General features: G+C 43.9%; 1 protein-coding gene and 1 long non-coding RNA gene across 3 annotated transcripts; one reads left to right on the forward strand and one right to left on the reverse strand.

Annotated features, from left to right (window-relative positions):
- Positions 1–3,742: 3,742 nt before the first annotated feature.
- On the reverse strand, positions 3,743–12,248 carry LOC147197038 (uncharacterized). 2 transcript variants are annotated; one of them, XR_015102521.1, is made up of 4 exons: positions 12,120–12,248; positions 7,019–7,155; positions 4,968–5,021; positions 3,743–4,871 (listed from the first exon to the last, which is right to left on the reverse strand). It is a non-coding gene; the product is annotated as an uncharacterized LOC147197038 (long non-coding RNA). The 2 variants fall into 2 exon arrangements; XR_015102520.1 differs by lacking the exon at positions 12,120–12,248 and having other exon boundaries at positions 7,019–9,086.
- Positions 11,942–13,290, forward strand: LOC147197039 (cyclin-L1-like). Its single transcript, XM_086126054.1, has 2 exons — positions 11,942–12,072; positions 12,148–13,290. The coding sequence occupies exons 1-2, from the start codon at positions 11,975–11,977 to the stop codon at positions 12,617–12,619; spliced, it is 570 nt and encodes a 189-aa protein (XP_085982180.1). The 5' UTR covers positions 11,942–11,974; the 3' UTR covers positions 12,620–13,290.
- The last annotated feature ends 1,216 nt before the right edge of the window (positions 13,291–14,506 follow it).

A 14,506-nucleotide genomic window follows, 5' to 3' on the forward strand; every position in this document is an offset into this window, starting at 1 on the left:
GAGGACGGCATGTTCACAATTTGAGATGTGTTGTGCTCCATTTTGCATTTTCAAATGGTTCAGGTTTTTGATTTGAGGACCGTGACCACACAGTTGGACGTTGAGCACCTTATCTGTGCGGTAAAAAAAACAACACGTTTTTGCAGGCATTAATTTTGCTTTCAAAGACATGCAGACATGCAGTGGATCAATCCTAATAAGTCACATTAAAATGAAGAGCAGGAAGACTATTTCTTGTCAGCATTACATGATTGAGTCATACAAAATAAATAGCACATTTTTGGACGTATCAAAATGCCATTTTGTACTGTTGAAATTATTAAATGGGATGTTAAAATGGTGCCTTGGAAATTTGCCTCAGAGTTCTGAAATTTGAGGTTTCCGATCTTAGCTTTGACCTTCCTGTGTGGTGTTTTTGTGCTTGTTTGGATTTCATTGATTGAACATTAAATTGTCCATAGGGACGAAGGTGATTGAATGGTTGTTTATGTGTGCCCTGTGACTCACTGGCGAACAGTCTCGGATGTACTGCTCCTTTCGCTCAAAGATTGAAGTCACCTGGAAGGAATAAGCAGTGTTGAAAATGGGTGGATGGATGAACGTTAGGCATCGCTGCCCATCTTTAAAGCTCAGTTTTATTCTTTGGCTTTTGACTCGGCATGAGACTTATTTTAGTTTTCATGTTTTTGTGCGTTGCACTGTCTTTGTTATTAATTTTTTTTTTTGGGATGGATAATCTTTGCTCCTTGTACAGCACTTTGTATACGGTGGTGGTTGTTTTAAAGGGTTCTATAAATACAATTGAGTTGCGTTATCTCTACACCACCCCTACCCACTCACATCTGGATTTTGGTCTGTTTTACTGCCATGACCCCCACCCCCACCGCCTGCGCTTTTTAGAAAATTGATCAATCGGTCTACTTATTTGAGAATAAAGTTCCTTAACTGCTTGAATGAGTTTGGTGTGAAAGAACAGATGTGATCGTTTGAGGTGAATGAGAAGAGAGCTTGTCCAACATCAGGGACGTCTGACATTACAAAATGTTTTTCTGCCTGAATGAAGCAAAAACCCCGGTCCATACATTTTTCCATTTTCATCCATAGTATGTCCCAATACCCCACATAAGAAGTGGCCCAGCCTCCAACCCGCACACAAATTTGAGTGAACTTAGATTGAATCCAAACGGTGTGACTTTTCCAACAAAATGATGACACTGACTGAAAACTGGCTTGGATGGGGGGGGGGGGGGGTGATAGGAAATGGGCAACGTGGGTAATTTGAGCCAATGTTATGTCTGCAGCTAGCAGGGTTGCAGCTGTTGCACAAAGATTTCATGTGAAGATATTGACATGCAGTTGAATCTCCAAGGTGGAATGCCCACACAGAAAGGCTGGAGGCAAGACTTGAACCCAGAACCTCCACAATGTGAGACAGACTTGCTGCTAGATGTACCTAAAATGTACAAGAGTCTATACAGTTGTTCAATGTTTTATGATGGTGATATGCATTATGTTAAAAAAAAACCCAAAACGTTTGAGTCAATCAGCACCAAACACAGTAAATTGCACATTTGTTGAAGGCAATGTAAGGTGCTTCATGAAATGTTTTGTAAAAGATACGTTCATTAAATTTCAACATTTTCCAAATGTTCTTGTGCTTCTTTATACCAAAACAAAGGAAAGACATATTATTAATGGTCCGGCCCACTTGACATCTACCGAGGCCGTATGTGGTCCACCATGTGAAAGGAGTTTGACACCAGTGATGTATAGTAAGGAATTTATAGCCGAAAAAAACAACCATGTACAGAAAGGCGTTTTTAGCCCAAAAAACGACCATGTATAGTAAGGCGTTTTAACCCGAAAAAAAACGACCATGTATAGTAAGGCGTTTTTAGACAAAAAAAACATGTACAGTAAGGCGTTTTTCAACGAAAAAAAATGACCATGTATAGTAAGGCGTTTTTAGCAGAAAAAAACGACCATGTATAGTAAGGCATTTTAACCCAAAAACAACGACCATGTATAGGAAGGCGTTTTAACCCGAAAAAAAGGACCATGTATAGTAAGGCGTTTTTCGCCCAATAAAACGACCATGTATATAGTAAGGCGTTTTTAGCCCAAAAAAACGACCATGTATAGTAAGCCGTTTTTAACCGAAAAAAACGACCATGTATAGTAAGGCCTTTTTCGCCCAAAAAAACGACCATGTATAGTAAGCCGTTTTTAACCGAAAGAAACGACCATGTATAGTGGGCGTTTTTAGTCGAAAAAAAACGACCATGTATAGTAAGCCGTTTTTAACCGAAAAAAACAACCATGTATAGTAAGCCATTTTTAACCGAAAAAAACGACCATGTATAGTAAGGTGTTTTTAGCCAAAAAAAACGACCATGTATAGTAAGGCGTTTTTAGCCGAAAAAAACGACCATGTATAGTAAGGCGTTTTTAGCCCAAAAAAACGACCATGTATAGTGAGCCGTTTTTAACCGAAAAAAACGACCATGTATAGTCAGGCGTTTTTATCCAAAAAAAACAACCATGTATAGTAAGCCGTTTTTAACCGAAAAAAACGGCCATGTATAGTAAGGCGTTTTTAGGCCAAAAAAACGACCATGTATAGGAAGGCGTTTTTAGCCGAAAAAAACGACCATGTATAGTATGGCGTTTTTAGCCGAAAAAAACCACCATGTATAGTAAGCGGTTTTTAACCGAAAAAAACGACCATGTATAGTAAGCCGTTTTTAGCCCCAAAAAAATGACCATGTATAGTAAGGCGTTTTTAGCCGAAAAAAAACGACCATGTATAGTAAGGCGTTTTTAGCCGAAAAAAAACGACCATGTATAGTAAGGCGTTTTAATCCGAAAAAAACGACCATGTATAGTAAGGCGTTTTTAGCCAAAAAAACCCGACCATGTATAGTAAGGCGTTTTAATCCGAAAAAAACGACCATGTATAGTAAGGCGTTTTTAGCCGGAAAAAAACGACCATGTATAGTAAGGCATTTTTAGCCCAAAAAAACGACCATGTATAGTAAGGCGTTTTAATCCGATAAAAACGACCATGTATAGTAAGGCGTTTTTAGCCCAAAAAACCCGACCATGTATTATAGTAAGGCGTTTTTAGCCGAAAAAAACGACCATGTACAGTAAGGCGTTTTTAGCCCAAAAAAACCACCATGTATAGTAAGGCGTTTTTAGCCCAAAAAAAACGACCATGTATAGTAAGGCGTTTTTAGCCCAAAAAAAACGACCATGTATAGTAAGGCGTTTTTAGCCGAAAAAAACGACCATGTATAGTAAAGCATTTTTAGCCCAAAAAAATGACCATGTATAGTAAGGCGTTTTTAGCCCAAAAAAACCGACCATGTATAGTAAGGCGTTTTTAGCCGAAAAAAACAGCCATGTATAGTAAGGCGTTTTTAGCCGAAAAAACCGACCATGTATAGTAAGGCGTTTTTAGCCAAAAAAACCCGACCATGTATAGTAAGGCGTTTTTTGCTGAAAAAAACGACTATGTATAGTAAGGCGTTTTTAGCCGGAAAAAACGACCATGTATAGTAAGGCGTTTTTAGCCAAAAAAAACGACCATGTATAGTAAGGCGGTTTTAGCCGAAAAAAAAAAACGACCATGTATAGGAAGGCGTTTTTAGCCGAAAAAAACGACCATGTATAGGAAGGCGTTTTTAGCCGAAAAAAACGGTTAATTGCGATTGTAAATAATAAAAATGTAACACATACCTGTATATACAAAAAGGGTTACGTTTATTTCCGAAGTAACTGGTTTATAAAATTCCTATTTCAACATACACACACACACGCACGCACACAAAATAATTTTGGTATTCTCTATCTCAGGATACAATGACGCTAGCATGGCCGCTTGTTTGGTCTGCTTCTATCCAATCAGGGCCGTCATTTCATTCGAAATGGAGACATGGTTCAAGTTGCTCGCCACAGTTGTCCGTCCGTGGCAAAAGAATATTATTCGACAGCCAGTCCTCCGATGCTGGTATAATATGAAGATCATTTCTCGGAAATTACACTGCATACCGTCCGAGAGTCAAAACAACTCTTCATTTGGAGATCAACCAAACGTATCTGGACTAAAACGCCTACCGTATTATCCACATTAAAAGGCGCATTGGATGATGAGGTGCACCTTCAATGAATGACCTATTTTGTAATTTCTTTTTCTTATATTGGATAAGATGCAATCTGCAATGCATCCACTAGATGGCGCTAGGCTCAAGGAAATGCCAATAGGACGATCAGATGTCAGTAAAACGAATTTAATAAAGCAGCGACACAGTTGACTTGACCAACAGCAAGTTATAACATTGACTCGTTAACGTTGAACTCTCTTGCTGCTGCTCTATTTCCGTGTTCAACTGCGAAACCGATCGCCTTAAGTTTGAACTCTGCGTTGTAAGCAAGTCTCTAGCAAGGAGCCATTTTGGGGTTGAAATATTACCATAATGACCATACACAAGGCGCATCGGATTTCCAGGTGCGCTGTGAGCTTTTAAGAAAATGGAAGGCTTTTAGGTGCGCTTTTTAGTGCGGAAAATAGTAGTTTGCATCCTCTAAATCACACTTCCAACCTTTTGATTAATGAGGCCCAATAGGTGGTTTGGGGGTTTTTTTGTGTGTGTGTTTCCACTAAAGATGAAGGCGGTGCGATAAGATCACAGGTAGGTGGTGGCCTCTGTGTTCTCCCGCTCTCTGGCCTGAGCCACGGCCACGTTGATGCACTGCAGCCACTCTTCGGCGTGCTTTTCATCCTCGGCCTTCAGCACGTACGTCTTATTGTCCGTGAAGATCTCGAAGGCTCGTGGGAGGCCTCGATCTCGCCGCTTCTTGGCCACCACCTGACGGACAAATGAGTCAGCCTTAAGGGAAGTGGATTTAGAGGGCGCACTGATGAAAGAGAAGAAAAGGGATGCCTGGTGCTGCTGAGACTTTACCTTGACGCTTTGTACTTTGGTCAGCTCAATGGGAATGTCATCCAGCTCGTCCTTCTGCAAGGGAGTGCGAGTGGAAAAAAATTAATAATGGCATCGTCGTCATTTCCGCTTCACGCTGACGCATCGCTGTACTGCTTCCCGTACGTTTCAACAAGCATCGAATGATTTTACCGACTGAATGTTGAAATTTGTTTGTTGTGCAGTGCAATGTTACAAATACGCTTGCCAATGCGTCTGTAATTGTCGAGGCGGCAGATGCGCACTGTCTTTTCTTGGGAAACCAAAGTTATGTGGCGATAACCACATAACTCGACATTGTCTTTGTTGACTAGTGCTGTTGTCACCACACTGGAGGTCTTCTCGGTGTTTTCCAAAACGTACATTCATGTACCCATTTCATTATTGACTTCATGGAACAGACACGGCAGTGAATCGTCAACAATTACTCACTGGCCACAAAATTAGGTACAGCATGATAATCAAAGGCAGCGCTTTTCAAAGCGTGCCCCAACGTGCCCCCCAGAGGCCCAAAGGCAAGCTTCAGAAGAAAAAAGATATTTCCAAATATGGTAACCTAATTTTGGCTATTATACGGGCTAAACGGATTGATATTTAGCAGCATGACAGAAAAATTTTCAAACTCGCTAAGTTCCAGCTATGCTACAGCAAAATTGGTGGATTTTTAGGTCTAACATGAAAAATGTTATTTTATTGAAGCTATTCTCAAACTGGATAACATCCACAATGAACATGTTTTTTGCTGCAACACAAAGAGAGCCAGATATTTAAAAAACAAAAACAACAAAAAACTTGTCAGTGGAACCAACGAGACCCCCTCGAGCCACTGATGATAGATGCCAATGGAAATGGAGCAACATAAAATAACATTTTGTGGAATCTCACCCCCACCCCCACCCATGTGGAAAGTGGTTTCTCAACACACCGGCAAGAGCTGACAACGATGAAGTGAGAGCTGAGAACAAAGCTGGAAAACCTTTCCCATTTGTGGCTGCTGAAAAACAAAGATGGCGTCGCCGTTTTGGAATCGAAACAAGTAAGCTTCACTCTTGGATATTTCTAGAGAATCCTGCCGTGGGACAGAAACTCAACACTGACTAGTGTGAGGAACACGGAGGAGGTTCACTTCTCCGCCTGGAGAAGAATAGTCTCATATTTGACAACAAGAGATGTGAAGAGAAGAAAATACATCGGAGGTTATCGGTACATAAAATTCAGCAACCTCCAAGCGAACCATCCAGGAATGGTCTCTCGGAAAGAAAACATGAGATCCATCCATCCATCCATTTTCCGATCCGCTTTATCCTCACAAGGGTCGCGGGGGAGGGTGCTGGAGCCTATCCCAGCTGTCTTCAAGCAGTAGGCGGGGGATACCCTGAACCGGTTGCCAGCCAATCGCAGGACGCACGCATTCTTGATCACAACCATTCTTGCTCACACCTGGGGACAATTTAGAGTGTTCCATTAACCTGTCATGTATGTTTTTGGAATGTGGGAGGAAACCAAAGTACCCGGAGAAAACCCACGCGGGCCCGGGGAGAACATGCAAACTTCACACAGGAAGGCCGGAGCCGGAATCGAACCCTGCACCTCTGCACTGTGAGGTCGACGTGCTAACCACTGGACCAATAGGCCGCCAAAACATGAGATTAAAAGGCAAAATGTCTTGCTTGTTTGTTCATTTTCCCTTTGATAAACACTATCCTGGTTATTTGCTACTTGGTCGCGGAGATATCTGCTCGCAGTTACGCTGAATGTGAGAGTGACTCATATTGTTGCATCATTGCACCTTGGCCTCGGCAGTTCCCTCCGGACCGAGTCCCAAGGCCAAGATGTGTTACAGTTGACTTCAGCAGCTTCCCCCACGGGGACAACCGAGCTGATCACGGGTGGAAATTTCCACTCTTGCATATGGGTTGGCCGGCCGTGAATGACATGGATGCAGAACACTGAATCTGTGTGTATGTGTGTGTATGTGTGTGTGTGTTTGTTTGTGTGTGCGTGTGCGTGCCTCATTTTCATCATGAGCGTACCGATTTGCCTCTCCGGAAGAGCAGCTGGTTTCCCGCCAAGGTGAAGTAGCGAGTCTTCCAGCGCTTGATAAACCTCCAGCGGACCTGTTTCTCCTTCAGCTTCCCTTCGATGAGAGGCTGACCTTCCTGATTCACACCTGCAGAGAGACATCAAACGAGACCAGGAAGACATGGGTTGCACCTTAGTGCAAGAGGCAGGGTACACCCTGGCCTCACCTTTACCCCGGCTTTCAACTCAGCATGAGACTTTGCCCTTCAACTTAACGGTTTTATTTTTCACATGTTCAACTTTTATTTATGTGCAGCACTGTGTTTAGCTGTGGTTGGGGTTTTTTTTCACCTAAATGCTCTATAAATAAAATTGAGTTGGACTGAACACCAGCCAGTTGCAGATCGCATGGAGACAAGCAACCATGAAGACTGATGAATGATTTACTGTCTCCAATTAACCTAATGAGCGTGTTTTGAGGATGTGGGAGGAAGCCAGCGCACTCCAAGATCCACACCCGAGCATGGGAAGAACACGCGGACCTCAAAAAGGCAAGGCTGGAGTCGAGATTCAAACTGCCAACCCCAGAGTTCTGAAGCAGAGATGTTAAGCACTCCAGCGACGCGCTGCCCGAGTTTCATCGTTTGCTGCATGAATTAAGCAGACTCACAATGCGTGCACACAGAGCAGCATTGTCACTTTTTAATCAAAGAAAGTTCAAGGAGGAATGCCTTGTTTTACAGTTACACTTTCTAGACGGCACCACCGCACACAACCTGGACTGGTTGCCATTCAAATACAGGACACGTACACACAGACAATCCTTCATACTCACATTCACACCTGTCAACAATTTAGCCTTCGATGAACCTAACAGGCAGCATGCAACTGACACCGTGGCCACCGTGTTGCCTTGAGTGCGATGGGACAATTACGAAGAGATACTGCCCAAAATCTGCTTGTTTTCTACAAAGTACAGGGCAGTCAATTTTGAAAAAAAATTCTCCTAACAACAGATTCCGATTGCAGTTATGAAGAATCCTGGTCTTCATTTACTCACACTTCTTTTGAACACATTTTAAGAGGAAGTGTCGTTCTGAATAACAATTTGCACACACAATGGGATGACTCATGCAGCACTCGGGGAGGTGGCCTGCTCAAGTACAAAGCAGCCACATTAGAAACTACTATTACACAAAAGGCTGCGGGCTTGTCCAGGATTTGAACGCAGGACCCGTCACACCACAAGTGAGAATCACACCCATCAACCGGTAAGCAAAGTACCGCAACAATTACATTCTGGTCTGGTCACGAGTCATATGGCAACAATTGCATTCACAATCAAGTTGGAACAAAAATCCCACCTCCTGGCTGGAAGCCAAAGAAGCAAGTTTGGCACCTGCCTGAAATTTGTTTCCATGTTAACAAACGTGAACCTGGTGGTCAAATTTATGAAAGGTCAATGATTAACGTATTTTCCGCACTATAAGGTGCATCTAAAAGCATTCAATTTTCTCAAAAGCCGACAGTGCGCTTTATAATCCGATGCGCCTTATATATGGATCAGTATTCTGATTTCTTGGACATAGTATCTTAATGTCCTGTAAAGTGCTTTGTTACAGCTGCAGCGGTTGTGAATGCTGTAAATAAAGCTGTATTGTATTGTATTCCCTCTAGTGGATGCATAACACAACCTCGGCCACTCTTGAAGCTTCTATTCTATGCGCCTTATATTGTGGTGCGCCCTATATATGAAAACTGTTTTCAAGGGCAAGGTCAAGGTCATCTTTTAAAAATAGGCCAGGCATTGAAGGTGCGCCTTATACGCCGAAGCGCCTTAGAGAGCAGAAAATACGGTAAATAAAATCCCAACACATAAACATACCATGTACCGCAGCGCTCTCCCTCTCTCTCTCGCTCTCTCTATATATATATATCCATCCATCCATTTTCCGAACCGCTTGATCCTCACTAGGGTCGCGGGGGGTGCTGGAGCCTATCCCAGCCGTCTTCGGGCAGTAGGTGGGGGACACCCTGAATCAGGAGCTGGAATCGAACCCGGTACCTCTGCACTGTGAAGCCGACGTGCTAACCACTGGACTACCGGGCCGCCCTTATATATATATATATATATATATATATATATATATATATATATATATATATATACATGTTTCAGAGAGAGCTGTAAATGTGTGTATATATATATATATATATATATACACACATTTACAGCTCTCTCTGAAACATTTATTTTTGTGCATGCAAACACTTTGTTTTTCTTCTTTCTACTCCCCAATTTTGCTGCTGTAGACTGTAAATTTCTCCGGTGTCGGACAAAAAAAGGATATCTTAATCTTAATACTTACAGTATATAAAATAGTCTCCTCTCTTTCTAGCTGGCAGAAGACCAAAGGCTGACCATAACATTCAGAGACACCTAATTTCTCCCTAACTGCCTAAAACCTTCTCTTGAGAAGAAATAGCTGAAGCTGATGACTGATATTTCAGGATCTTGCACAGAAGCCAAAAACTGAGCACAGTAGCTACATTGGCCAGAAGCCAGAAGCAACGTTCCTGATTCCCAGGTAAAATAGCAGTGCGGTGAATTGTACACATTATGAGCTGTGTGAAAAGGACTTGGACTTGGACCGCCTCGCTCAACTGTTACAAGCCGAAAGTCCAAATGACTTCCTTCGAAGCTTTAATTAAAACCAAGTCCGCTGAAAGCTGAATGGACCTGACAACTCAAAGACAGATTTGCATTCCAACGGCTCATTCGGTCAAACAACCATCTCTAATGTTGGATTCCACAAATAACCTGCGGAAGACTTTGTACTTGTACAACTAGGGATGCAACGGGAAAATATTGAACCGTATGGTCCGCTCTGAACGGAACAATACACTCTTACGGAATGTGGGTTTTTTTTCAGATTTGCTATTTATTTTGCAATATTAAAGCTTTACCGGCCACTGTGTGTGTGAGTGTTTTATCACTACATTTGACCAACTGTGACCAACAAAGAAAACATTTTCTTTTTGTAGTACAGTATTATCGCAAACGAATGCTTTTGAATTGCATAGGAATCACAGATGAAACCGATTTGTTCCAACAACTGAAGTAGAACCTACAAACGAGAAGTTGTTTTGGGAACAAAATGCCTCAAATAATCTCCATCATATGTGCCGTCACGGGAGAATTAAACTCAGTGATCATCTAAAGGGTAACTTCCACTACAAGTGTGTTTCACTTACATGTTATTGAGACATACAGGAAAGCGGTACATTGTGTGTGTCTCGGTGTAATTTGTTTGACTTGACGAAAGCACATTTTATTATTTAAGCATCTCCTTATATTTTTCCAGCTGGATTTCTACGCACCCCCCCAAAAAGAAAGATGTTTTTAAATGTGAGTTTCTTTTTGAGTCATGGAAATTTAATGTAAGACCTGTCACGATCAATTATATTAATACGCCACCGTCACACCAAAAGTTGGACACCGTTCACTTGGATGACTGACACGTGACACAGTTGATGGTGGGCCTATTTTTATGCAAATGTTGATGTTTCACATATTTATAAGATGGAGACGTTTTGTGTTATTCTTAACTTGTGAATTGAGTCCAATATCTCCTGGCATGAAAAGAGCTGCTGCAAGTGAATTCTAAACCCTGCGAAATTATTGTTGCGTGGTTTTACTTTGGTTACAACAAAGCTCGCCTTGTTTCCTGTCAGCTTCACTCAACACATTTAAACTAATCCCTGTTATACAATGGTCGATAAATATTGTTTTTATTGCATCAAAGTTCTGCGATAGACTGGCCAAAAACTGCAGAGTGTACTCTTGTCCAAAGTCTGCCGGAATAGCTCCAGCTCACCTGTGACCCTGATTGAGACAAACACGATAGAATATGGATGGGATGACCATTTAAAGCACGTGTCAAAGTCAAGGCCCACGGGCCAGATCTGGCCCGCCATGTCATTTTATGTGGCCCGCGAAAGCAAATAGCGATAAGAAAATGTTTGGAGGCCAATGAAGCATTAGTCAGGTTTGACTGATACGAAAACGGTCAGCCTGTTTGGGATGAATATTGCAGAGGGGCAACAATAGTCTGCTGACTCTATTCAACAACTGCTGTTCAAATTGCTTACAAGACTTCGGCTTCCAGCTGAAAACAGAAATTGGTGAAACTAAATCATCACCCGCCTTCTTGCACGCAACCCCCCACCCCCCACCAAGATCACATGGAGTACTTCCAGAGTGAAAAAGACAAACTTTCAACATGTTTGACATGAATACAATGTCTATATTGAAAACAATTATGCCTTTGACATGACTTGCATGTGTACCATCTGCTCTCACTTTTCATACAAAAGCCTTTTGGTGAAACAGAGTCGGTCGAGGACACATGTGGACCTGTAGTCATTTGTGCATGCACACGCACTGTCAAGAAAAATGCCAAGCGGCAGCTTCTCTAAGCCCCACTCATGCAAATATATACATATAAGATTTTTTGGTTGTGCCCACTAACTTGCATCCACAACTGCTATGATTGAGCATGTAACAAATTCAACCATGACCTGTGTTCTGAAAAAAGCTCTTTGCCATACGCGGATAGAAGAATCCAATGTATAACTTGGTCTGTCTCACACACACGCACGCACACACGCGCGCGCGCGCACACACACACACACACACACACACACACACACACACACACACACACACACACACACCTCAATCAATCTAATAGGTGAACAGTATCTAGAAGCATTCCGAACAAATTTTTACTTCAAAAACTATATCTCTCTATTCACGTGGTATTTGGTACCTTGCGGCATCGAGGTGACCAACGCTTGGTTGCCCATCACTGTTACGATGCTTCCATAGATCAACAATGACACATTTTAATAAATTGGATCGTGAATTTCTTAACGCTTTCTTTTTTTCCCCTCTTTGGGTCAGAATGAGGAAGGAGGCAAAGATCGGGAGGAATAGCCGGAGCGGCAGCCGTTCCCGATCCAGAACGCGTTCCCGTTCCAGAACGCGTTCCCCTCGCAGGCAGTAAGTCAAATACGTTGGTCACGTGCCACGGCCGCTATGTTGCTCACCTCCCTTTTCTTGCCATTCCTCTTCCAGTTACAACAGCCGGCGCAGTCGCTCTGGGACATACAGTTCTCGCTCACGCTCGCGATCCCACAGCCGGAGTCCCTCGCCTCGGAGACAACCGCCCTCGCCTCTCCTCCCTCACCTCAAATCCAAGGCAGCCCACCACAGCAACAGCGACTCCAAGACCGGCGGACGTCACAACAACGGTGGCGGTGGCCACCACAAGAGAAAACGCTCGCGTTCTCGGTCCCGCTCTCGCACGCCACTCAAGACCGAAAGGGAGCGGGACCGAGAGAGGGACCGGGACAGAGATCGCGGCGGCGCCTTTGACACGTCCTCGAAGAAGCACAAACACGAGCGCAGCGCCGGACATCGAGGAGACAGGCGAGACGGGGAGAGGTCACGGTCATATGACAGGGACAGAGAGCGCGAGCGTGCTCACAAGGGCAAACATCACAGCAGTAGTAGCGGACATTCGGGGCACGGAAGACACAGACGCTAACACTCGCTTCGGCAGCGAGGCTTTTCCAAAATGTAAATAATTTCAGGAGTGCACAAGGACAGCGTTGACGTTTGGGATTCCTGCTTTGTTTTCCGGGTTTCCCAAACACATCTTTCATTTAACTCAAAAGAACAGGAATGCTCATTTTCATACCTTTTTGGTAGCGGACAGAAATTTGTTTTGTTGCCAGAAGCCGCCATCCGGTGTGTCATGTCCTCTGTTAATGTCGCACAGCTGCTAACATTTAGCTTCGATGTGGACTGTGCGAGGACCCACCAACTGGCTTGGCGAAATGTCGCGTCACATAGCCTCACGTTACATCACGTACCCTGCCTGCCCGAGCTAATCGATTCAAGTAGCAAAGCATCTATTTACAGTGTAAAGTTGGATTGATGTCCACTGGTATAAATGTCAATGCTTTAATTTTTTAAAGCGATCTGCACAGTGGATGGCTTGGATGAAAATGTCAAAAGCATTTAGTAAAGCGCAGAATTTTACAGGCGGCTCTTTTGTCAGATTTTTCTTTTTTTTTAAGACCAGTTATTCTTTACATATTGTGATGCAGACTTAATTTAAAGAACAAATTGGGGCTGTCAACTGGTTACACTGGTTTTAGTATACACAAATATTCATGTCTAATTTTTATTCAATAAATAAGTTGAAGCACTAAATTGGTTAATTTTTTCTTCTACCACTATGAATAGATACTGCATGTACCACCAGTTTTAAGAGGCATACCCCATCCATCCATCTTCTACCGCTTATCCGGGGCCGGGTCGCGGGATCTCGTTCTTTTGGTCACGACCCATATCTCGTGAACACAGATGAGGGTTGGAACGTAGATCGACTGTTGAATTGAGAGCATCGCCCTTTGACTCAGCTCCTTCTTTACCACGACAGACCGATATAACGTCCGCATCACAGCAGACGCTGCACCGATCCGCCTGTCGATCTCTCGCTCCCTCCTGCCCTCACTCGTGAACAAGACCCCAAGATACTTAAACTCCTCCACTTGGGGCAAGATCTCCTCCCCGACCCGGGGGGGGCACTCCACCCTTTTCCGACTGAGGACCATTGTTTCAGATTTGGAGGTGCTGATTTTCATCCCAACCGCTTCACACTGCTGCGAAACGCTCCAGTGAGCGTTGGAGAGCCCTTCTTGAAGGAGCCAACAGTATCACATCTGCAAAAAGCAGAGAGGCAATACCGAGGCCACCAAAACAGACCCCCTCAACGCTTCGGCTGTGCCGAGAAATTCTGTCCATAAAGGTTATGAACAGAATCGGCGACAAAGGGCAGCCTTGGCGGAGTCCTACCCTCACTGGAAACGATTCTGACTTACTGCCGGCAATGTGAACCAAACTGACATCGGTGGTATAGTGACCGAACAGCCCGTATCAGGGGGTTCGGTACCCACACCTGGGGCCTTGCCCCCAAGGAGCTTTTTAACCACATCAGTGACTTCAACCACAGAGATAGGAGAGCCCACCTCAGGGTCCTCACACTCTGCTTCCTCCAAGGAAGGCGTGTTGGTGGAGTTGAGGAGGTCTTCGAAGTACCGGTTCACAACGTCCTGAGTCGAAGTCAGCAGCGCTCCATCCCCACTGTACACAGTGTTAGTGGTGCACTGCTTCCCTCTCCTGAGACGTCGGATGGTGGACCAGAATTTCCTCGAAGCTGTCCGGAAGTCGGCTTCCATGGGCTCACAGAACTCTTCCCACGCCCAGGTTTTTGCCTCGGCGACCACCGAAGCTGCGTTCCGCTTAGCTAGTCGATACCTGTCAGCTGCCTCTGGGGTCCCACTGGCCATAAAGGCCCGATAGGACTCCTTCTTCAGCTTGACGGCATCCCTTACTGCTGGTGTCCACCAGCGAGTACGGGGATTGC

Source organism: Hippocampus guttulatus, chromosome 12 (genome assembly GCF_054856545.1).
Source record: "Hippocampus guttulatus isolate MCC_2025c chromosome 12, RoL_Hgut_1.0, whole genome shotgun sequence".
Classification (NCBI taxonomy): Eukaryota; Metazoa; Chordata; class Actinopteri; order Syngnathiformes; family Syngnathidae; genus Hippocampus; species Hippocampus guttulatus.

Excerpts from the sequence above, each read along its gene's own strand:
- LOC147197039 (XM_086126054.1), top strand. The coding sequence starts at position 11,975 with ATGAGGAAGGAGGCAAAGATCGGGAGGAATAGCCGGAGCGGCAGCCGT. Across the intron at positions 12,073-12,147 it reads ACGCGTTCCCCTCGCAGGCA|TTACAACAGCCGGCGCAGTC; the intron begins GTAAGTCAAATA and ends TTCCTCTTCCAG.